The 24,802-nt window shown below is 39.6% G+C and overlaps 1 protein-coding gene across 1 annotated transcript; it reads left to right on the top strand.

Annotated features, from left to right (window-relative positions):
- Positions 1-515: 515 nt before the first annotated feature.
- LOC311304125 (uncharacterized protein) lies at positions 516-15,999 on the top strand (the record flags this gene model as incomplete). The annotated part of the gene is made up of 5 exons (XM_084430985.1): positions 516-660; positions 5,330-5,997; positions 9,530-9,597; positions 15,691-15,920; positions 15,977-15,999. The coding sequence occupies exons 1-5, from the start codon at positions 603-605 to the stop codon at positions 15,997-15,999; spliced, it is 1,047 nt and encodes a 348-aa protein (XP_084287111.1). The 5' UTR covers positions 516-602.
- Between the last annotated feature and the right edge of the window lie 8,803 nt (positions 16,000-24,802).

The raw sequence follows: 24,802 nt of genomic DNA, 5'->3' as shown, positions 1-24,802 counted from the left end.
CTGCTGATGATCCTGAATGGCTTGTTGAATGAGTGTTGATAGTCTGAGGCTCATCAATATTAACAGATCTGCTGAAAACGCTCTTTATTTCATGACAATAGTTCCTGTTTTCACCTCATTTATTATGCTGATGTCTTCAGATCTCCTGTAAATTGACACTTAAAGCTCATTTCATTGGTGTCAGCAGACTGAGGGGATTTGTTGGAGACAAATCTGTAGATTTACCTCGGTTTATGCTTATAACTGTTTTTCTAACCATTGTTTATACATGGACGATTCTACACTATTTATATTCTGTTGTCCATGAGCATAAAAACAAACTGATATATTTTTGATTTTGCTAGAACAGCTCACACACTGTAATTCATCATCAGTGAAGCCCCTCCCATATCAGTCACATCATCAGTGAAGCTCCTCCCCCTGCAGTCACATCATCAGTGAAGCTCCTCCCACTGTAGTTCATCATCAGTGAAGCTCCTCCCACTGTAATTCCCCAATAAATGTTGTATATTCCCATCAGCTACAAGTAAAGACGAGCATCAGAGCATCAGGAAGAGCTGAAATCTGCAAAGACTGAGTTTATTAAAGAGGACAGTGAGAACATGAGTGATCCAGAACCCTGCAGAATGAAACACACTGAAGATCCTGAAGAACAAAGAGGTTGGTGTTTATTCTTCATTCATTCATGAGGCTGAAGAACATTCATGTTAGAAACATTCAAGCACTTCATCACTTTTAGATATGCAGTTTAACTATGAAATTGGATACAGGGAACATTTCAACAAATGTTCTGTAAAGGGGAAACTTTCATATTGATTGTCAATATCAGGTCAAACGAAGTAAAATGTTTGCTCTGGTTTGTATTTGGTTTGCAATTTTTGTTGGACATTTCTCAATATAGTTTTTTTATGTATCAATTCAATTCAATTTCCAGGATGGCTGACATATGGTTGTAAGTGTAACTTAAGCAATATCTGATTATTTGTATAAGTTGTATTAATTAATCATAAATGATATTAGTCATAACCTCCGACTAATATTCAGACTTATGAGTTTGTGACCGTGAGATCAGCATTATTGGCCGGGGTGAAACTCAAAGTGACACTGGAATCCAAATGAACCAGTAAAATATAATGTAAAGAGTTATATAGGGTAATCAAATGTCTATTTTGATAATGATATAAATGAACAATAATTAATTGGCGTTCCAACTTGAACTGGAACGCAGCAAAACTTGTGTTTCTGGTGTCCCACGTTCACATGCGAATTAATTGGAATTAAAAGTCTAGTGTGACTGGCAGGGTGGGAATTATGTAATTTTAGGGGCAAGGCCATTTGGCCTCCACCTTTTCTTTTTTTTAGGGGCACCAAGGCCATATGACAGGGCACAAAGGCCATTGAGTACAATTCGATGGTTTTCCCATTCAGATTATACCATAACATCCTAATTTGGAATAAGACATGGATTATGACTTTTTTTATAAAAAAAAAACATTTTTTAATGAGAGAGAGAGAGAGAGCCATTACATCCAGAAGGTATACACCCTCACACAACAATAGAAACAACATAAATGCCAATAAAAGCATTCAGAAACAACACAAATGCCATTAAAAGCATTCAAAATATTCATTCAGTCCTTATTATTTATCAGAACTTAACAGAATTTGTCTCCAGTCCTATTCAAAGTTATATTTATGAACCAAGTCTTTTAAAACTGGTAACTTTGATTTGGTTGTTGTTGTTGTTTTTTTGTTCAAAGGACTTTACGTTTCATATCTTAAGTTTGTATTTATACAGCCCACATAGAACAGGCAGATATTTTGAATGTTGTGTAAGTGCAGTTTATAGGAAATGGGTCTAATATCCAGTTTATTTTCAAAATCTAAATATCGGCTTATAAATCGGCTCTTTTCGAGTTAATATCGGCATCGGCATCGGCCCCCAAAAATCCATATCGGTCGGGCTCTAGACAGAAATACCATAACGGAGCTAGCAGCAACCCTCCTCTATCTGAGGACTAAGTTAAAGTATCTATTTTGTAAGTTTATGTAAAAGACAGGTTGATAAAAGAACTGTAAGCTCAAATTCAAAAGCTTTTTAAGTCTACTTCATTAATGTTTGCCTATCTTTTTTCACTGCATTTGAATTAGCTGCCTGATCCGTAAAGAACCGTGAATAACAGTCTAGCCTATGGGAGAAACATCAAGTCGATGCCTTGATAACGTTAGGTTGGATTTTGCAGTTAGCCTACAACAAATTTAACTCCCTCGTTTCTATGAAACTGAAAACAATTGAACCAGCTGGAGACTTTGACACAAGACAAAACAGAACAGATGTTTCAAAACCGATCAGATAACGTTACTATGGCTTTGTATGGCAGTAACGTTAGCCAACTAGTTTACGGTTAGACTAGGCTAGCTATCGATAACGTTACACTGACACAACTTAAGTTAATGCTCTGAATTCGCAGCTAATATCAAACTTTTTGATCAAGTTAAAATTTCCAGGTCAACCACAAATAATCCCACTACCTTTTAATATCATCCGATAACTAATTCAATGCTGATTTGTTGCTTTGCCCACTTACCACTTCAAGACCATCTGTAAAACATTGCCAGCTCAACGTGCGAGACGAGTGAGTTGCTTGAACATACACAGCAAAGATTCGTAGCGCTCTAGATTTGATACACAGACACCATATTAGGAAAAAGGGCTGATGCTGACCGATTTATTACACATTCAGAAGAATACATTTGAGTCGTTGTAGGCTCTGGTATATTATGGAGCATAATAGGAATAAAGTTGTGACAAAAAAATTATCAGGGAGGAAAAATCTGAGGGGGCACGTGCCCCCTCACTTTGAATGGGCATGACGCCACTGACCCTCACAATCATTATCGCTCAGCGCTCAACGCAGTTTGCTTCGCGCTCCACTCAAATCGCCCCCCGCTCGCTCCAAAAAAGAAAAAAAATCTACATGTATATCACTTGTAGCGGTCCCCAAGCTTTTTTGCGCCACAGATCGGTTTAATATCAGACAATATTTTCACAGACCGGCCTTCAAGGTGTGGCGGATAAATACAACAAAATAAAATTATACGAACGGCATAAAAACGGGGGTATTTTTTTAGCCTATAATAATAAACGTGAATCTGGTGAATCGGAATTAATAATAAACGGGCCTACTAGCAACCTTATTAGCAGCGTCCTCTAACATCGCGCCTAAAAACAACTGAGAAACACAAACAAAATGCCCCCAAAAGAAAATAATCTCTATGTTTTCGGTGCTGATGCGATGCAAGGATGGCGCTGCTGCCAATAAAGCACCTAAAAGCTGTCACAACGAACCGGCAAAATGAATGATTATGAATATGTAAAATATAGCAGGAGACATTTTAATTGTTTACTAATAAACCATTTAAAAAAAAAAAAATGTTATGTCTGTGTCGGCTGGAAAGATGCTGACTCGCGATCTTCGCAGTAGTGAACGCGCCAGAGAGAAATGCACATTTCATACGAATTACATAAGAGAGAAGTCTGTTTTCTTTTGTTTTGAATTGTTCTGTTTAAAAGTATACATTTCAAGCTTTATATATGTCTCAGGTCTGTGAGGCAAGTAGGCTATACGCTGAGTTTCGGTTCATTTATGAGACAAGCTCCAGTTTCACCGGCGCCTTCGTGTCGTGATTATCTATTTTCTAATATATTCACTTCTAATTTATTAAATCCAGACAACTGGTTGATGAAACATTGATTAAAATTAAGATACAATTAATACAAAACGAAATTAAATTTAAAGACAGGCTTTGTGCTTTCTGCTTGAGGTCTCGGTGAAAGTTTTATAAAGCAGTCTTTTAGTGCTGCTTTGAGCGCTCACGTCCTTAACGGAGAACTGTCCAGTCTGTAACATTGTTTTTTTTTGTGTGTGTGTGTGTGTGTGTGAAATAAATTTCTAAATAAATGCGACTTAAAGTCCAGTGCGACTTAGGCTAGGCCTATGTGTTTTTCTTCTTCATGGCGCATTTTTTGACTGTTGCGATTTATACTCCGGAGCGACTTATTAATAGTAGGCTACACCTGTATGACTTCTCATTTTCCTTTTTGAAGTACTTTTTGAACTCCATTATTGAGCTGAGTTTTGACTGAAAATAGTCTACTGTTGATGACTGTGCAAGACAGATGGATTCAGGGTCAGGCTTGACTGAGCATGCTCCAGACTCGTGGTGTGAGCGGAGCGAAACTGGAGCGGGAAATAGGGTGACGCTCCGTCCTGCGCTCTGTCCAAGATCTGCTTGCTCCCGCTCCACTCTGCTCACATGCTCTGCTTTATACATGGAACTTGGACAGGGCCAGGGCACACAGGCCACTGTGGCCGTACGATGATTTTTTTTTCACGGGCATGAAGGCCAAAGTGTAGGGCACTGGACTGTAATTATTATTAAAGTTTTAAGTAAAATAAATTAAATATCAATATAAACATTGGTATCAACATTATGAAAGTATTGTATAATTTTTTTAGGGCTGTCAAAAGATTAATCACGATTAATCGCATCCAAAATAAAAGTTTGTGTTTACATAATATATGTGTGTGTACTGTGTATAATTATTTTGTATATATCAATACACACACATGCTTGTATATATTTAAGAAAAATGTGTAATTTATATATAAAAAAATATATTTATATGTAATATAAATTATATATAAATATATACAGTATATGTATGCAAATATTTCTTAAATATATACATGCATGTGTGTGTATTTATATATACAAAATAATTATACACAGTACACACACATATATTATGTAAACACAAACTTTTATTTTGGATGCGATTAATCTTTTGAAAGCCCTAATATTACATTATATAATTGTTTCATTGATCAAATATATGTAATAGTTCTTTGCCACAGAAACATGGGATTTGTGTCTATAATGTCTAATAAAAATAATTATTAGAAGATCAATGTACCTCATTTATGGAATGTACTTTAGTTATTACATTGTAAGGGTCTGAGAGGTCAATTTAGCTCAAAGGGCTCATTAATTCATTCATAGAGAATGTTGAAAGAATCGCTTATTACGGCTGAGCAAATGACTCGTCCAGCGTTCAGTATCAGCTCTGAAGCTAATATAAATATCCAAACTAGTGAAAACACACAAGTAACACTTCTCTTTAAAATACAAACAAAATTTTATTGATTATTCTAATGCATAAAACTAATATCTAACACAATTATCAGCTCTTTTTATGTCCTTTCACTTCATATTGTTTTTTGTTTTTGTTGAACTGAAAATGAAATAACTTATTCTTTTATGTCAGACCTAAAGGAAGTGAAGGAGGAGAGTGAAGAACTGAGTGAAGTGAAGGAGGAGAGAGAAGAACTGAGTGAAGTGAAGGAGGAGAGAGAAGAACTGAGTGAAGTGAAGGAGGAGAGAGAAGAACTGAGTGAATTGAAGGAGGAGAGTGAAGAACTGAGTGAAGTGAAGGAGGAGAGTGAAGAACTGAGAGAAGTGAAGGAGGAGAGTGAAGAACTGAGTGAAGTGAAGGAGGAGAGTGAAGAACTGAGTGAAGTGAAGGAGGAACATCATGTCAAACCTGGAGGAAAACCTTTGAGTGGCTCAAAGACTAAACAGAAATTTTTCACCTGCACTCAGTGTGGAAAGAGTTTATCAACCAAACAAAGTCTTGAGCAACACATGAGGATCCACACCGGAGAGAAGCTGTTCACATGTGATCAGTGTGAAAAGAGTTTCACAAGCAAACAATATCTTAAGCGTCACATGATGATCCACACCGGAGAGAGACTGTTCACATGTGATCAGTGTGGGAAGGGTTTCACAGTATCATCAAGGCTTGAGATTCACATGAGGATCCACACCGGAGAGAAGCCGTTCACATGTGATCAGTGTGGAAAAACATTTATTAAGGCATCAGTCCTGAAGACACACCTGACAGTTCATACGAAGGAGAAGCCACATTCATGTTCTGTGTGTGGAAAGAGTTTTTCACTGCGGCAAACTTTACATATACATGAGAAAATCCACTCTGGTGTGAGAGAGTACATGTGCTTTGCGTGTGAGAAGACTTTTATTACAGCGAGCGATTTAAAACTGCACCAGATAATTCACACTGGAGAAAAACCTTACAAGTGTTCACATTGTGACAAGAGATTCAGTCACTTATCATCTCTGAAAACACATGAGAGGATCCACACTGGAGAAAAACCTTACAAGTGTTCACACTGTGACAAGAGATTCTGTCGATCAGCAGATTTGAAAAGACATGAGAGGATCCACAGCAGAGAGAAGCCGCACACGTGTGATCAGTGTGGAGAGATTTTCTCTTTTAAAAGTCACCTGAAGCGACACATGTGTATGAAGATGTTCATGTATGAAGATCCATGCAGTGGAGAAACCGGATCACCATGATCCATGTGGAGAGAGGTTCCTTCAGTTATCTTCAAAAATTGTATGACGTAGCCTAGAATATTTGCTCCAAAACTATGTGAAAATCATCCTGACTGCTCGGTCAGATAAGACAATATATTGATTTAAAATTTGCAAGACATGTTTTGTGTGAGACAGGGATTCAGGTAAACGTCTCAGTAGAAGATGTGAAAGGAAATATAAAAAATGCAAATGTGAGTGAAGTAAGACGTCTAAAAATAAACAGGAATGGAAATACAAATGATAGTCTTTCAATAATGATCACTTTTGATGAGGAAAACTCCCGAATAAGGTCTACATTGGATATATATGTTATGACGTGAGGCTATATAATACCCCCACCACTTAGATGTTTTAAATGTCAGAGATTTGGACATGTGGTGGCGGTCTGCAAGGGAAAACAGAGAGGTGGTGATCATGAATATGGCAAATGTGAAGAGGGTGCATATCTGAAGTGCTGTAATTGTGGAGGGGAACATAGTTCAGCTTACCGAGGATGTGAGGTTGGCAAGAGGCAGGTTGAAGTGCAACGAGTCAAGGTTGTTCAAGGAATCAGTTGTGCAGAGGCCGCAAGGACGGTGTCAGGAATTGGGACCATGGCTAAACAAACTGAAATTAAGAACAAAAACATTGATACGTGTCAGAAATCTGATAAATTGAAAGAGGAAACTTTGATAGTGAGTAAAAATGATTTTAAATTGATAATAAATTGTTCTGCACAAACCAAAAGCAGAAATGAAAGGATCAAAATAATTGTTAAATCAGCAGAGAAGTATCTAGATGTGAAAGGGCTGCTCTGGGAAACAATTAGAGACATCATCAATGAAGAGACTCAATCCTCTCAGACATGGGCTGGATAGTAGTACTGTACTGTACTGTAATAATACTGATGCAGATGGCCTACTTATTGAAGAATCTATTGATATTAAGTATTTGGTATGTATTAATAAGGGAGAAGGAACACAATATAATAGTATAAACAACACAGAAACGGCACTTGACCTGACATTTGTATCTAGTTCAATAGCAGGGGTTAGCACATGGAGTGTGATCAAACATAGTACATTAGGGAGTGACCATTACCCGGTAATGGCTAAAATTGGCACAAAGATATGCTATGAAAAGGAAAAGAGAATTCCTAGATGGAAACTGGAGAAAGTAAATTGGGAAGTTTTTCAAGCAATTTGTGATAAGAGATGGATGTAAATATATTTAATAATAAACTAGTTAATGAAATAATTCAGTCGGCTGAGGAAATAATACCTAAAAGTACAGGAGTAAGATGTACCAATTATGTACCTTGGTGGAATAATGACTGTAAAGAAGCTATAAAAGCAAGAAATAAGGCATTCAGACAACTCAAAAAACATCATTCTCAGGATACTTTGATCTTGTATAAAAGGGCCCAGGCAAAAGTAAGGAAAACAATACGTACATTTTGGAGGCAATATTGCAATAGCATTGGAAGAGAAGTACAACTGTCAGATGTATGGGGCATGATCAGAAGAATGGAGGGGATCAGAAGGAATTATGAATTGCCAGTGTTGAATAGTGGAGACAAAATAGCTGTCAACAATCTAGAAAAGGCTGAACTCCTGGTTCAAATATTCGAGAAGGTTCAAAGCTCAGATAATCTTTCTGAAGTGGCCAGGCAGTGTAGGAATAAAACCTTAAAGGTGCTCCAAGCGATGCCACGCGTTTTTGAGGCCAAAACATTTTTTGTCACATACAGCAAACATCTCCTCACTATCCGCTAGCTGTCTGTCCCCTGAAAACACTGTAAAAAAACGCGGTCTCTGTAGACACCACTAGCCTGGCTAACGTCAGACCAAGTCTCATTTGAGACTTGGGCTGCGTTCGAAACCGCATACTTCCCTACTATTTAGTATGGGAAAAAGAGTAGGCGAGCAAAAAGGTATGTACGAATCCAAAAGAGTAGGCGAGAATTACCTGGGTGACGTACTAATTATCGCGAGATTCGAACTTAAGTGCGTTCGAATATGCCTACTTTCCTACTATATAGTAGGCTAAAACAGTACGTGAAGGAAGCAGTACGTTAGTATTCACAAAAGAGTAGACGAGAAGTTCCAGGATGGCTTACTGCTTCCGCACAGATTTTTGAGTGCTCAACGTTGGAAACTTTTCTATACCAGGAGACCACGCGAGAGGACACGTCATTATCAAACATCGCAGTGATCAGCGACGCGGGTGCTTTCAAATTTGAGTAAACACGGTTCCTTGTGCTAAAATCGCATGTGTTGAACAACTGTAGAGTAAACTGTTGAATTGTTGGAGGTGTAAAGACGTTACACAGTATAGTATAGTTGTGATTTTGCTGTAAAAACACGTTTTATTATGTAACGTTATAGCTAACTGGGGAGCTCCAGTAAAGACACGTAAGTTACGTCTCTAAAGTGGATTTACATAAACCATATACATCTTAAAGACGATTATTTTAAATATCTATTTACATCTGACAGGAAAATCTTCAGGAAGTATTGCAGAAGAGCACATCACAACATGAAATAGACATCTGAGTGATGAATGTGTGCTATTATGTAGAACAAATCTATAAAGTAACTAAACAGAAGTTATCTATTTTATTTGTCCATAGTACTGTTGATAAATTGAGGAACATTTATGTTGGAAAAAAAGTTAAAACAACCTCAACATGTAAATGTAGTGTTGAGCTCATAAATCACAGAGGTAACATGGATCTTGTCTGGATGTTACAGGGTCAGATGAACAAATGTGTGTGTTTATCCGCTGGAGAGTGGCTCATGAAGGCTTTGAGTGAGTATACTACAGAAATGAATAACAAAATCTATTTAAATATTAAGTTGTAGTTTATTTTAATTATTGTAATTTCAAACAGAGCTATTACAGCACTTTTCTGATTCTTGATTTCTGTGCATTTGCTGCACAGCTTTTGTGGTGGAGCAGGACCTGCAAGGAAAGATGATGGCGGCATTTGTGAAAAAAAAGCATTTTTGTCTTCTAAATAATACTGAAATCAAATGACATTGTGCGGTTGAAATTACTGCTTTTGTGTTATGTTTGTGCATTTTTGTAGGATCTGAAATCTCTGCAGACTGGTGTGAGCACTGAGGATGAGGAGCCCAGAGCTGAATCCTGGAGATGGTGCCATGGACTAGTCCCTCCATCACTCCACCAGCCCTTACGAGACCCTCCATCACTCCTCCTGCCCTTACGAGACCCTCCATCACTCCTCCTGCCCTTACGAGACCCTCCATCACTCCTCCTGCCCTTACGAGACCCTCCATCACTCCTCCTGCCCTTACGAGACCAGCCCTTACGAGACCCTCCATCACTCCACCTGCCCTTACGAGACCCTCCATCACTCCACCTGCCCTTACGAGACCCTCCATCACTCCTCCTGCCCTTACGAGACCCTCCATCACTCCACCTGCCCTTACGAGACCCTCCATCACTCCTCCTGCCCTTACGAGACCAGCCCTTACGAGACCCTCCATCACTCCACCTGCCCTTACGAGACCCTCCATCACTCCACCTGCCCTTACGAGACCCTCCATCACTCCTCCTGCCCTTACGAGACCCTCCATCACTCCTCCTGCCCTTACGAGACCAGCCCTTACGAGACCCTCCATCACTCCACCTGCCCTTACGAGACCCTCCATCACTCCACCTGCCCTTACGAGACCCTCCATCACTCCACCTGCCCTTACGAGACCCTCCATCACTCCTCCTGCCCTTACGAGACCAGCCCTTACGAGACCCTCCATCACTCCACCTGCCCTTATTGCCTCAGATTGTGAAGCACAACACATCACGCAACAACCTCAGCGCCTGTAGCCTACATACATGATTGTAGTTTGAATAAAGCTTTGTTTCATGTGTTGACTTGTATATGCATTTGTTTATTGTGTGATGGTGACTTTCATTCATTGTTTTACTAATTTATTGTAAAAAAAACACTGTTGTCAGTAAATAAAATATAATTATTTAATTAATGCTTTATTTATTGTTTGAATGAAAATGTAGATATGTTCACTATATACACATCTAGAGTGTATTCATGCATAGCTATTTCATATGACATACATATTAATGATACTTAAATTTTTCGCATATAAAATCAACAGTTTTCTCCAAAGGCGAATCTTCACAGCTGCCCTTTGTGCAGACATTACAGACATTGGCTGTCAAGTTACTGATGTTATGAGGTATATATATATATATATATATATCATGGGTTTGCATACATAATATGATATTTTATACACAGGAAAAAATAACCTACAAGGCTGAATATATTAATATATATTTTCTTAAATAATTCATTATAATAAATAAAATAAAAAACAAACATTTTTTGTTATTTATAGGCCTGGGGGATGAAAAGAGTTAAATTCAACAACAAAAAAAGAGGAAAACAAAGCAGTAATTGGCACTTTTGCTTGTGGTTGAAAATGTTTGGATATAAAATAGAAAAGAGATGACAATTTTGGGATTTCGTAATAAAAATAAATAATATCGTTAAGGATAAAACGGTGGGTCACATTAGCAGGGTTAAATATAAAAACTCAAATCAACCCTAAATGTATTCACAAAATAAATGTGCAGCAGTTTCTTCAGAAAGACCACAAACGAACGTGTCGTTCAAATCTTTTAAGTTGTTGCGCTTGTGATAACGCGTTGTGGGTCACATGATAATGTCAACATGGCAGATGTCCGGCTCGCATTCATACTTATTGAAATGAAGTACCTACTCATTGAGTATGCGGTTTCGAACGCAGCCTTGGTCTGGGAACTACATGTGCATTTTCTCGTATTTGAGGCGTGGTTTACGAATGCCCAGAGCCATTTATTGGGCGCTACAGAATGTCTATCAAATGCGCCTGTAAGTAGCTCGTAGCCAATCGCTTCAATTATACCAGATGACGTATGTAGAGTGACAGTAATTCGACGAGGAAAAAGACGATGGGTCAAAGATTTATTTGTACACGATGGCGTTTAGCAAATATTACCGTTTGTGCAAGATAAACATGAGGGTAGAAGGTAACGTCGAATCTGATGCCATGTTGAATCCATAGATATAAACAAACTGCTTCGGTGTCGCCATCGTCTTGCTGCTCCCTCCCCGTTCTGTGATTGGTTCCCTTTTTCAGGGGAAAATCTTGTCCATGGTGTCCAGACTGCCTAGCAGCGTGAATAAAATCGCGCTGCGATCAAGGCAGTATGGGGAAACCCAGGCTAAGACACCACAGGCTCCACACCACAAACAGCAACAAAAACAAACTGGGCTCACCCGCACCATGAAACACAACAAACAGTGCTCCAGCCAATCACTGGCAAGATGTATTTGAGGGTGGGGTTTGGGGGTTAGTGCACGTGCACATGAAGGGGGTGTGTTGAGGAGAGAGAAGCATGAAGAGGGAAGTTTGAATTATGGCCCAAACACGACCAAAGAGACGACGTTCCGATGAACAAATTGCAAAGAAGAGGGACAAGGATAAGGAATACCGAATTTACATCGGAAAAAGCTTTTAAAGGCGGCGAGAACTCCGCCGGCAGAAGGGCTTCCAATCCACATTCAGGTTACTGTTTTTGCAGAACAGGTAAATCCATATTTCTTTCTAAACTGACGTTCATGTTCGCCAAACCAACACAAGAATGTAATTAGCTAGAACTATGCAGTCAGCGTTAACTTTGGTGAATACAACATATAACGTTATGTTTCTACCAGCTAGCGATACATCTCTTTTGTAAATGATCAAGCAAATTCACAGTAGGGCGACAATTTGTGTGAATGATTGTTTTCATCCACTGTTTGTTATGAATTTGAATGCTCATTTATAGGCTGTTGACAACTTTGACTAAATTTGTTTACGCCGCCGCCGTTGTTTATGCTCACTGGGAAACGCAAAGCTACGTTATCTAGCTATTATTGCGTCCTTGTATGAGAGCTATAGTTATAGCTTCAGGTGGCGAAACGATTTAAATAATGTTTCTATTTTTCTGCATTCTGTTCTGCCACATAAAACCCTTTATCTAACTTGGCGACATTACACATTGAATGAAGTATCAGTAAAACTTAACTTTGTTTGTAGTAGAGATGCGCGGATGGGCTATTATTTCATCCGCAACCGCATCACAAAACTCGGCCGTCCGCCATCCATCCGCACCACGTTTTTGACCATTTTTCAAAACCGCACCCGCCCACCATCCGCTGAATGTATACATATATTTTTCATTTGATTGGTTCATTTGATTGGTTCAACCGCCCGCCACCCGTCCGAATTTAATTCAAATATTATTTTTCGTCACGTCATCCGCCCAATCCGCGGTTTATCCGCGGAGTCCGCGGCTGTAACCGCCAACCGCGCATCTCTAGTTTGTAGTGACTACTTTGACTTTCCTTTATGCCGGAAGGGAGGGGAGGAGGGAGGAGACGGGATGAGGAGGAGGGTCTAGCTAGCCTCCGTTTTGTTTGACAACAATTCGAATGTCAACAAGAAGTTACGACTCCCGGCATCGCTTAGAGCACCTTTAACCCTCTGAGGTCTGAGCTTTTTTCTGGGCCCTGGAGGTGTTCTGACATGCTCTGACATTTCTGGTTATTTCTGTTACTTGTGACATTTTCATGGCTAAAGTCTAATTACACTGTATTCAGCACAAACTCTGCTACAATAATATATCAACAGCATGTATGTAAAAGTTTGTAGTTTTGAGATAATTTAGTTTTGAGATTTATATTTATGCGTGGTTTGTGAAAATACAAAAAAAAAATTCTCACTGAAATAAGGCCATGAAACCCCTACTGATTATTTCTTCACAAGACTTTTGAAAATTGTATGACGTAGCCTAGAAAATTAGCTGCAAAACTATGTGAAAATCACCCTGACTGCTCATTCAGAGAAGACAATATATTGATTTAAAATTTTTACGACGTGTTTTGTGTGAATAAGCCTTATGCGAGAGCTCATTAATATGTATGGCTTTTCTCACCTCAGAAAGACAAAGACACTATCGGGGGCCCTATCATTCTGAGCAACCTTGCACAATACTGTAAATGAGGAGATTTAAAAAAGAATGGCTTTTAGATTGTTTGGATTTATTTACACAACATAATCCAAATAGACACAACAAATGGCAAAAAAGCACTTATTGAAAGACAGAGACCTTTGTGCCATTCCTAAAAACATTGTACATACCTTTCATTTCCAAGGTGTTTGATTTTCACTTTACCATGTTCATGTTCCAGAGACTCATGTGAATGTTGAAGTCGGCAGGACTCAGTGGCATCTGGGCCCTGAAAAAAAAGTGAACATACTGATATCAAGAGAAAGGCCTGCACGATTTTGGAAATAAATATTAGATTTTTCTGGTTAAAATTGCTTTTTAAAATTCACAAAATACACACACACACACCAATGTTTCCAACAATATATAATATAATGAACACCAGGTTTGTTGTGCATAGGCTATGCGCAGTGCTGGGTAAAATAATAATAACAATAGATAGCAGTATAAATCTTCCAAAATATTTCAGTAACAACCAAGCTAGAGAAAAATATATTGATTATCATGTTACTTCAAATGTTTCCATTCGTTATGATGATATGAAATGAGATAATAGTAAAAACATGAAGCCGTTTGGTGTGTTTTGCTTTTCAAATTTTTAAATGATACATTCAAACGCGATCGCGCTGCAAAATCTGATACATTCAAACGCGATCGCGCTCAAATATAAAACATTATGGTTACCATATACATATCTACGTTTGACCAGATATCCACAAACACAGTAGGCCTAACAGTAAACACGGGTCTAAATATTATAATATTCCCCATATATCTAGCAACAGTTCAACTGCAATGTGACATTTATGCAACAATAACAAACATGTAAGAATTTCTTACCTTAAATCTTTCTTGTCTTCAAATCGCATTCTTCTTCTGAGGTAGCCTAAATCCATTGTAAGCTCAGGCACGTCTTTCAAACTCGACGAAAAGTGAAGTGAGGTGTTTTGTTTTTGAGGTAATGAGCGCGTTTGCATTCCATGTGGAGATTTGCATGTGAATATCTTTTGCACGAGTAGGCGTGGCCAAATTAACTGTAATGAGCAAGCGTTTGAGAAGCTGGACATCTTGTTGGTTTTATACAAATTACTTAAACAGAAAATATTTGTTTTCGTTTTGAACCCGATCATTTAAAAGTACACACTTAAATGTTTATAAAGGTGTATGGCTCATAAATGTGTGACAAGTATTCGCTGAGTTTTGTTTCAGTTTATAGGCGTGCTCAAGAAAAAAAAGTTCACCGCGACGGAGAGGCAGAACGCACACCCTGTTTATTTTCTTTATTTTACAAAAGCACAATGTTTTAATTTGATTGTAAGTGGACACATACAAAAGTAGAAATATCACAGATTCTTTTTTTATATTTCTTTTTTCTGTATGACCATAAATGACGGAGTAATTTAAGTTTATAGTGCTACAATGTGGAGAAAATCCAGCAAAACGCGCCGGCGCGTTTGCCGACCTCAGAGGGTTAATGGAATTCCCTAATATTTTAAAGAAAAAACAAAAGATGTCAGAAAAGATGTCCGGTGCGGAGCAGACAGTGCAGGCGACCGGGGCGGATCAGGCAGTGCAGTCGGCCGGGGCGGAGACGACCCTTCAGGCGGCCAAGGCGGTTCAGGAACAGCAACAGCGTTGTTGTGTTTGGAGCTCCGTCGAATTAATTCAGAAACCTTGTTTTTCTTCTTTACACTCTTTTACAAACGAACTTTTTCATTTTTATAGCGTGTGAACATATCTGGAATACTATTCTCCTTAAAAAACAATCGGATTGCTCTGATATCGCTACATATATCCAACCTTTCGAACTTCCGCTACTAGCCTTAGCCCGCTAGCATTACACGCGTGGTCGCGCCTATCGATCGACTTATTTACACCCGTATCACTGAAAGCTATAATTCGCCATTATAGCACATCTGCTATAATGGCGAATATAACGGATGTGTGCCTAACGTTACCTTTGAGTGCAGGTGAGGACACCTTCGAGCTGCATTCTGTGCAGTTAGAGCTGGAATCCGTGGAGAAGCAGATCCGCGACCTACTAGAGAGACAGGCCGAGCTACGAGATCGACGTTTCGCGCTTGAAACATCACGCGCCGATGCTCAAAAGTCAGTGGTTAGTAACCTTTTGACTCCGACCTCGTCTACTCCATGTGTTTCTCTGCCCAGGATGCGATCATCCCTGGTTTCATTCACTCCGGCACCGACACAACAACATGGACCCTGGATGATTCCACAGCGGAAGACGCGGGCCAGGACCAGAGCTAGGACCTCTCCGCCCCTCCCGGCCTTCGAGATCTCCACCCAGAACCGCTTCTCCCCTCTACGCGAGACGGAATGCGACGCTGTGATCATCGGCAGTTCCATCGTCCGGCATGTCCACGCCACCATAGGTAAAGGTAAGGTTCGCACTCACTGCTTTCCTGGTGCTCGTGTTCTCGATGTCGCTGCACAGGTTCCCGGGATTCTGAACGGTGACGAGCCCGTCGGAGCTGTCGTGCTGCACGCGGGAACGAACGACATCAGGCTACGGCAGTCGGAGGTTCTGAAGAAGGACTACAGGAGCCTGATCGAGACGGTACGCAGCACATCGCCTGAAACAACGATCATCGTGTCTGGACCGCTTCCCACCTACCGACTAGGACACGAAAGGTTCAGTAGATTATTTGCTCTAAATGAATGGTTAATGTCATGGTGTAATGAACAGAGACTGCTCTTTGTAAATAATTGGAATCTTTTCTGGGAGCGACCTAGGCTCTTCCGTGCTGATGGCCTTCACCCCAGCAGAATCGGAGCGGCTATTCTGTCGGACAACATCTCCAAGACGTTACACACCATATGACTAGTAAGTCAAAGTCCAAATCACACTCTTTGCTGTCCAAACTTAATTGATATAAGTACCAATGTAGAACATTATATTGAAACTGTGTCTATTCCTCGTTTAGTGAGATCAAATAATAAATCTACTGCAGGATCTAAGAAAAATCTAATTGTGATTAAACCAGAAAATCTCAATATTAGTGAACAAAAACAATTTATAAAGCTAGGTCTTTTAAACATCAGATCGCTTACACCTAAGGCGGTTATTGTAAATGAAATGGTCACAGATAATAGTTTCGATGTACTTTGCCTTACTGAAACCTGGCTTAAACCAAATGATTATTTCGGTCTTAATGAGTCTACTCCTCCTGGATACTGTTACAAGCATGAGCCCCGTCTGATTGGTCGTGGCGGTGGTGTTGCTATAATCTATAAAGATATTCTTACTGTTACTCAGAAAACAGGTCACAGGTTTAATTCGTTTGAAGTACTTGTGCTAAATGTTACTCTCTTAGATGTAAGAAAGAAATCCATATTATCTCTAGCCTTGGCTACCGTATATAGACCGCCTGGGCCTTACGCTGATTTCCTAAAAGAGTTTGCAGACTTTCTCTCAGATCTTTTGGTCAATGTCGATAAAGCATTAATTGTTGGAGATTTTAACATACACATAGATAATTCAAATGATGCTTTAGGGGCTGCGTTTACAGATTTATTAAACTCCTTTGGGGTCAAGCAAAACGTAACTGGTCCCACTCATCGTCTTAATCATACGCTAGATTTAATTATATCACATGGAGCCGATCCAACCGATATAGATATTATACCGCAAAGTGATGAAGTCACTGACCATTACATGGTCACTTGCATACTACGTACCGCTGAAATTTGTCATGTTGCGCCGCGTTATCGACCAGGCAGAACAATCCTTCCAACAACTACAGATCATTTCTCAAATAGCTTACCTGATCTGTCTCAGCTGCTCAGTGAACCCAAACAAACAGATGAACTAGAGGAAATGACTAGCACTATGAGCACCATTTTCTCTAGTACATTAGACATCGTTGCACCAATTAGATTAAAAAAGGTTAGAGAGAAAACTAAAGCACCATGGTACAACAGTGTTACGCATGTTCTAAAGAGAGAAACTCGTAATTTAGAGCGTAAATGGAAACAAACTAATCTAGAGGTCTTTAGAATCGCATGGAAAGACAGTATGTCACGTTATAAAAAGGCCCTAAAAGCAGCCAGGGCTGAGCATCTCCGCAAACTAATAGAAAACAACCAAAACAATCCAAGGTTTTTATTTAACACCGTCGCTAGACTAACAAATAAACAGACGTTACCGGAGCAAAATATTCTGTCACAGTGTAGTAGTAATGATTTTATGAATTTCTTCACTGAGAAAATAGAAAGCATCAGAAACACAATTGTAAATGTACAATCTTTAATGGTGTCTTATGATTCAGCCTCAATTATCACCCCGCAAGAACAATTACAGCGCTTTGCAACTATAGGACAGGAAGATTTAAATAAACTTATCATTGCATCTAAACCAACAACGTGTTTATTAGATCCAATACCAACTAAACTACTGAAACAAGTGTTACCTGTAGTGGAAGAGCCTCTTCTCAATATTATTAACTCGTCTTTATCCTTAGGTCATGTTCCAAGAATATTCAAGTTGGCAGTTATAAAACCTCTTATTAAGAAACCACAATTAGATCATAATAACCTAGCAAATTACAGACCCATTTCAAATCTTCCATTTATGTCTAAAATACTAGAAAAAGTTGTGTCCGCTCAACTGTGCTCTTTCTTGCAAGAAAATGATATCTATGAAAAGTTTCAGTCAGGATTCAGACCGCACCATAGCACAGAAACTGCACTCGTTAAAATCACAAATGATTTACTTTTAGCTTCTGACCAAGGCTGTATCTCAATACTAGTTTTACTTGATCTTAGTGCTGCGTTCGATACTATAGATCACACAATACTCTTAGACCGACTACAAAACTACACTGGTGTTCAGGGACAGGCATTAAACTGGTTTAGATCGTACTTATCAGACCGTTACCATTTTGTCTGCGTAAATGGGGAAAAATCGAAGATAACGTCAGTAAACTACGGTGTACCGCAAGGATCTGTGTTAGGCCCTCTGCTATTCTCAATATATATGCTGCCACTTGGTAATATTATAAGAAAACATGGAATTAATTTCCACTGTTATGCTGATGACACTCAAATATATATTTCATCACGACCAGATGAAAACGCTAAATTATCTAAATTAACAGAGTGTGTTAAAGATATAAAATACTGGATGACATGTAATTTTCTGCTATTAAATTCAGATAAAACGGAGGTATTACTTATTAGTCCAAAAAACTGCCCACAAAACCTCTTACAATACAACTTTAATTTAGAAGGGTGTCCTGTTACTTTATCCTCTACAGTAAAAGACCTGGGTATTATACTAGACCGCAACTTGTCTTTTGAAAATCATATTTCATATGTTACAAGAACAGCCTTTTTCCACCTTAGAAACATTGCTAAGCTACGTAACATGCTATCTGTTTCTGATGCAGAAAAGTTAGTTCATGCATTCATGACCTCGAGACTAGATTACTGTAATGCTTTATTAGCTGGTTGTCCTGCATCCTCAATAAACAAGCTACAGTTAGTCCAAAATGCCGCCGCTAGAGTTCTTACTAGATCAAGAAAATACGATCATATAACACCAATTCTGTCGTCTCTACATTGGTTACCTATAAAGTTCCGTATCAATTACAAAGTATTGCTACTGACCTATAAAGCCCTAAATGGTTTAGCTCCCGTGTATTTAACGGAACTTCTATCGCCCTACAATCCATCGCGCTCTTTAAGATCACTAAATTCGAGGCTTCTGGTCATTCCTAGGATATCTAAGTCCACTAAAGGAGGGAGAGCTTTTTCACATTTAGCTCCTAAACTGTGGAATGGCCTTCCTGATATTGTTCGAGGCTCAGACTCGCTGTCCCAGTTTAAAACTAGATTAAAGACGCATCTCTTCAGCCAGGCATTCACATAATACTTACATTTTATACTACAGTTGAATCAGATTGAATGCATTAATATTGCGAACAGCAGCTACGCTAATTATTTCCCATATGCTTTTCTGTTGTTATCTCGGGACGCTAGTCCCGAGGTAAATACAGATCGTCAGCTCCAGTTTGTATCCAGCCTCTCATGGAAACTACAGATTCTCCAACACCCGTGCAGAGACGACTCGGCGCCTATGAAGAGACGACTCGACGCGGGCGATGTTTATGCCCTAAATCAATACATGATTAACTAACTGTATTTCTCTATGTACATTTCTGAAATGCACTTTCTGTAAAGCTGCTTTGAAACAATATGTATTGTGAAAAGCGCTATACAAATAAATTTGAATTGAATTGAATTGAATTGAACAGGAACGGTTTTAGGAACAGGAACGGGCTCAGGTACAGGAACGGTTTCAGGAACAGGAACGGGCTGACGTGAAGCTCTGGCTCTGGCTCGGCAGGACTGACGTGAAGCTCTGGCTCTGGCTCGGCAGGACTGACGTGAAGCTCTGGCTCTGGCTCGGCAGGACTGACGTGAAGCTCTGGCTCTGGCTCGGCAGGACTGACGTGAAGCTCTGGCTCTGGCTCGGCAGGACTGACGTGAAGCTCTGGCTCTGGCTCAGGATCAGTGCGCTCTGAGCTTGACGGGACCAGCGGCGGCGAGGGCTTTGAGCTGGGTAGGACCAGCGGCGAAGAGGGCTCTGAGCTGGACGGGACCAGCGGCGAAGAGGGCTCTGAGCTGGACGGGACCAGCGGCGAAGAGGGCTCTGTGCTGGACGGGACCAGCGGCGAAGAGGGCTCTGTGCTGGACGGGACCAGCAGTAAAGGCTCTAGCTTGGCGGGCATGTCGCTTGCTGTCTCAGGCGCGGCGGGCATGACGCATACTTCCTTGGCTTCGGCAGATTTGCCGTGAAGTGCGGGCTCGGCTGGACTGGTGTGAAGTGCAGACGGTGACATGGCGTGCCACGGAAGGAAGCTCTCCAGACATCTGGAGAATGCCTCTCTCCAATCCAGATCGGAGAGATCGGGGAGCTCCCTCGGGTCGACCTCCTTAGCCCCAGCCCGTAACACAACTTAATTGCCTCGTCACCCAGAGAGCAAGAGGCAGCGAGAGGAACAAACCCCCAGGTGTACTGGAACAGATCGAGGCTATCCAGGGCCAAGGCCGCGATCTGTCCAGCGAACTCCCGGCTCATGCTGGGAAAATCAGGCAAGATCCGTACTGCTGGATTCCTGGAGGTCATAGCTGCTGGATCTGGGTGTGGTGAAGTCATCTGTTACTTACTGCTCGGAGACCAGAGAGTTTAGATCCAAATGCAGCTTTTAATAAACAGAGTAATCCAAAGAACAGGCAAGGGTCGTACACAGGCAGGCAGTCCAAACAAAGAAACAAACAAAACAGGCAGGGACCAGAGGCAAAAGAGTAATCCAGGGAACAGGGCAAGAAATCCAAAAACTAAAATACATGAAACCAGGGAAAATGCTCAGAGATGCAGTGTAACACTTAAACAAGACTTCACAGTGAGTGAATGAATGAACATGGTATAAATAGACTGAGACTAAGGCCCTGTCCCAAATGGCGCACTTCATGCGGACTTTCGGTCTCGTGGACTTGAATTGCGCGTGCTCGCTGAGTCTACGAGTCCGTAGGCTGTCCCATTCAGCATTTTACCGCTCTGAAGTGTGCTCAGCAGCGCCCCCTTTGTGCCCTTGAAGCGGTCTTCCGCGAAGCCCGCATAGAAGCAGGCTTCACGCACTTTAACTACCCAGGAATCCTTGCGAAAGGCCAATCAGACAACAGATGGGAGGAGATTTCACTCGCGGATAATTGTTGACATGGCTGAGAAGAAAATATTACGGTTATTATGACCTAAATGTACATTTTATCAGTGGTTACCTACAGTTTATACAAACATTAAGGTAATCGACCAGTGGTTGATGTCTCAAACATAATAATAGCGCGTTTAATAATACGATCGCATTATGATTCATTAAATAAATAATGGCAGGGCTTTACTGAGTCATATGTAAACATAGTATGAATATTGAAACCTGTAAATTCATCTGAAACTCATGCACATTTTCATTATGTTTTAAAATTGCAATCTTAGTTCAAATGGAACATTATGTATTATTATGTACAACTGTATACATCATTTAAATAAGCATGGTGTATCTATTGTCTAATGCCCAGGTGATATGCACAATATCAAAATATAGAACTGTAAAATTAGGCTGTGTAGTTGACATGGAGATAAGACGTTGGAGCGCAAAAAATGTGATTTCTCCTGTCCAACAACAACCAGGCCTGTATTTCTGTCAGTAAGGTTATTTTTCACTCTGATTTCTCTGAAAATAAAAAGCTAGATGATATATTAAACTTTTTCTGTACGATGGGTAAATATCATATTCACAAAGCAAGATACCTTAAATTCAAACCTAGTTGCAAATTTTTTGCTTATGATTTACAGTTATTCTTCACTTCAAAAAATCCCCTCCAATAAAAGAGCTTCGAAAATATCCTGTATTATAGAATAAGTTTTATATAAATTGTAAAAATATTTTATTTACTGTTATTATTTACTTTCATTTTCTCTGTATCCCCACATGTTCATGTTCATTGTTTTGTATTATTTCCATTGTAATGCAAAAAAAAAAACAAAAAAAAACAGCCCGTTATTTCCGGCGTGCTGATCAAGTCTGTCCCAAAAATACCTCTCAATGCGCCCTCGTGGACTCGCGCCAAGGGCCCTATAGGTCTGCACTACATGACGTCACCAAAGTGTGAGGAAGTCCACAAGTCCGGAGTGTGCCATTTGGGACAGGGCCTCACAGGATGATGAGACACAGGTGAATGCAATCAGTGAATGGGGTACAGGTGAATGTGATCAGTGATAAGTGATGATGAGTCCGGGCAGTGAGTTATGGGAAATGTAGTTTGTGAGTGATAATAGTCTTACGTGGAGTGCCCTCTGGTGGCTCTCAAGGGCACTCCAGCTGGTGACCGTTACAGGTATGGAAACAAGCAATAATAGTACCAGTTCTTAAACCAGGGAAAGACCCATCAGATCCTTCTAGTTACAGACCCATTGCCTTGACCTCCCATTTATGTAAAATCATGGAACGAATGATCACAGAGAGAATAACATATTTCCTAGAAAGTAAAGCTCTTTTATCTCCATATCAGAGTGGGTTTCGTTGGGGTCGTAACACAATGGACTCTGTATTGTGTCTAGAGTCAGACATTAGGAAAGCACAGACCAATAAAGAAGTAGTGGTTGAGGTTGAACATAATGTAGGAAAATCTTTGTTTGCAGATGACGGGGCTTTGTGGATTAGAGGCCGCAATTGTGAATAAAAGAAATACAAGCTGGAATAGTAGAGGTGGAAAAATGGACAAATAAATGGGGATTTAAATGATCAGTAACAAAAACACACGTCATTTGCTTCTCAAGGCGGCATAAAATCTTACCCCTTTCTTTAAAACTTTATCTGCAACCTCTGGAGCAGGTAAAAGCTGTTAGGTTTCTTGGGGTTTGGTTTGATGGAAAACTGACATGGAAAGATCATCTGGATAAAATTAACGACAAAAGTAAAAAGGTCATCAACATACTCTGTTGTTTATCAGGACGGGAATGGGGAGCAAGTAGATAATCTCTGCAAAATATATACTGGGCACTCATGAGATCTGTTTTTGATTATGGAAGTATAGCTTACATGCAGCAGCAGAATCAAACCTCAAGAGATTAGATGTTTTGCAAGCTCAGGCTCTGAGAATCTACAGTGGATCATTTAAAACATCTCCGGTATCATTGATGCAGGTGGAAATGGGAAAAATGCCTTTAAGAATCAGGAAGATTGAAATGAATGATGGCATACTGGGTTAATCTCAGGGGACATAATGAGTTGCATCCTGTCATAACAGAATGTTGGGAACATAATGAAACAAATTATACTAGTTTTGGATGGATAGGTAATGCAAAGGCAAGAAATATAGGATTACACCAATTACAGTACAGTAATACAGTTTCAATTTCTTCCATTCCTCCTTGGTTAAATGTTGACCTTAATATACAGCAGGAATTGAAAGATAATTTGGTACAACTTCAAACATTGTTTATAGTCCAGAATTATTTTAAGGAACATTATCCAGAATCAGTGTTTTTATTTACAGATGGATCCAAAGATCCTGAAACAGGATTTGCAGGTGCAGCAGTATATTTTCCAATGAGAGATTGTTTTATTAAGAAAAGAGTAACCAATCATTTGTCAGTATATAGGCCCTGTAGTCAGGGGCGGATCTAGAAAAATATTTATGGGGTGGCGAGAGGGGGGCAGGAATTTTTGAGGGGTGGCAACATATGGCAGAAGTATATATACTGAATTTAAATCGCAGTTAAATTGGCCATAACTTTTAATTCGTTGCTGCCAATAGGGATGGGTATCGTTAAGGTTTTAACGGTATTACTACTCTTACCGATACTCCTTATCGATCCAGTACTTTAATGGTATTCTTATCGGTTCTTTTTGTTATATAAAAAAAACGGGGGAAAAAACTATTATGAACACATTTAATATTGCTTTATATTTTGAAATGTAAAATAAATATCTATAGCAAAAGAAAAACCAATGCTTTTACAAAAAAAACAAATTATATACCCAGTGCTTTAATTTCAGTAATGTCGGCATTACTGTTCAGGAGTAATATGGGCTAAAAAGACATCTAACAAAGTCAGATTTAAAATAACACTGCATAGGTTATCATAGATTAAAGTTATAAAAGCCAAAATTATTCATTCAAGAGCTGCGACTGATTTTCTCTTTGCCTTTTGTTGTTTGGTTCACATTAATGGAGCAATCGTCAGCAGGTTTATTAGACTGCTGCCCCTTTAAGACCAAATGCAGATCTACCGGTAATCATTATTACGCATCATATTTTCTCCCAAGTCCCAACTATTAACGCCCATTTAAGACATAAACTGTATTTAAGTGAATAAACTGTTGTAAGTGAATCTCCAAGACAGCCATTTTGACATATTTGATCGTTTAGATGTGCACACGAAGCCCAAAATATACGTTGCTTGTCTCGGTAGTTGAACTTTTCTATTGTAAAACAGTCAAATATAAAACAAAAAATTCTACTTACATTTTACCAGGCATTCGTTAACTTATTTAATCATTTTGACATTGATGAGCTAGACCGCTGAACTTTTAGTCTTCCTAACAACAAACAGAGCGTTGCGTAATGTAGTGCATCAGAGCAGCATCAATAATAATATCAAGTGAATCTCTAATTTGCATCTTAAGTTTATTGCCAATAATAATATCAGGTTTGCAACGTGAACTCGGTGAGCTCGCGCAAAACACATCTTCAG

This window comes from Rutilus rutilus, assembly GCF_951802725.1.
Source record: "Rutilus rutilus genome assembly, chromosome: 1".
NCBI classification, from domain to species: Eukaryota; Metazoa; Chordata; class Actinopteri; order Cypriniformes; family Leuciscidae; genus Rutilus; species Rutilus rutilus.
Note: the sequence above shows the minus strand (reverse complement) of the source record. Positions and strands in the feature narration are given on the sequence as shown.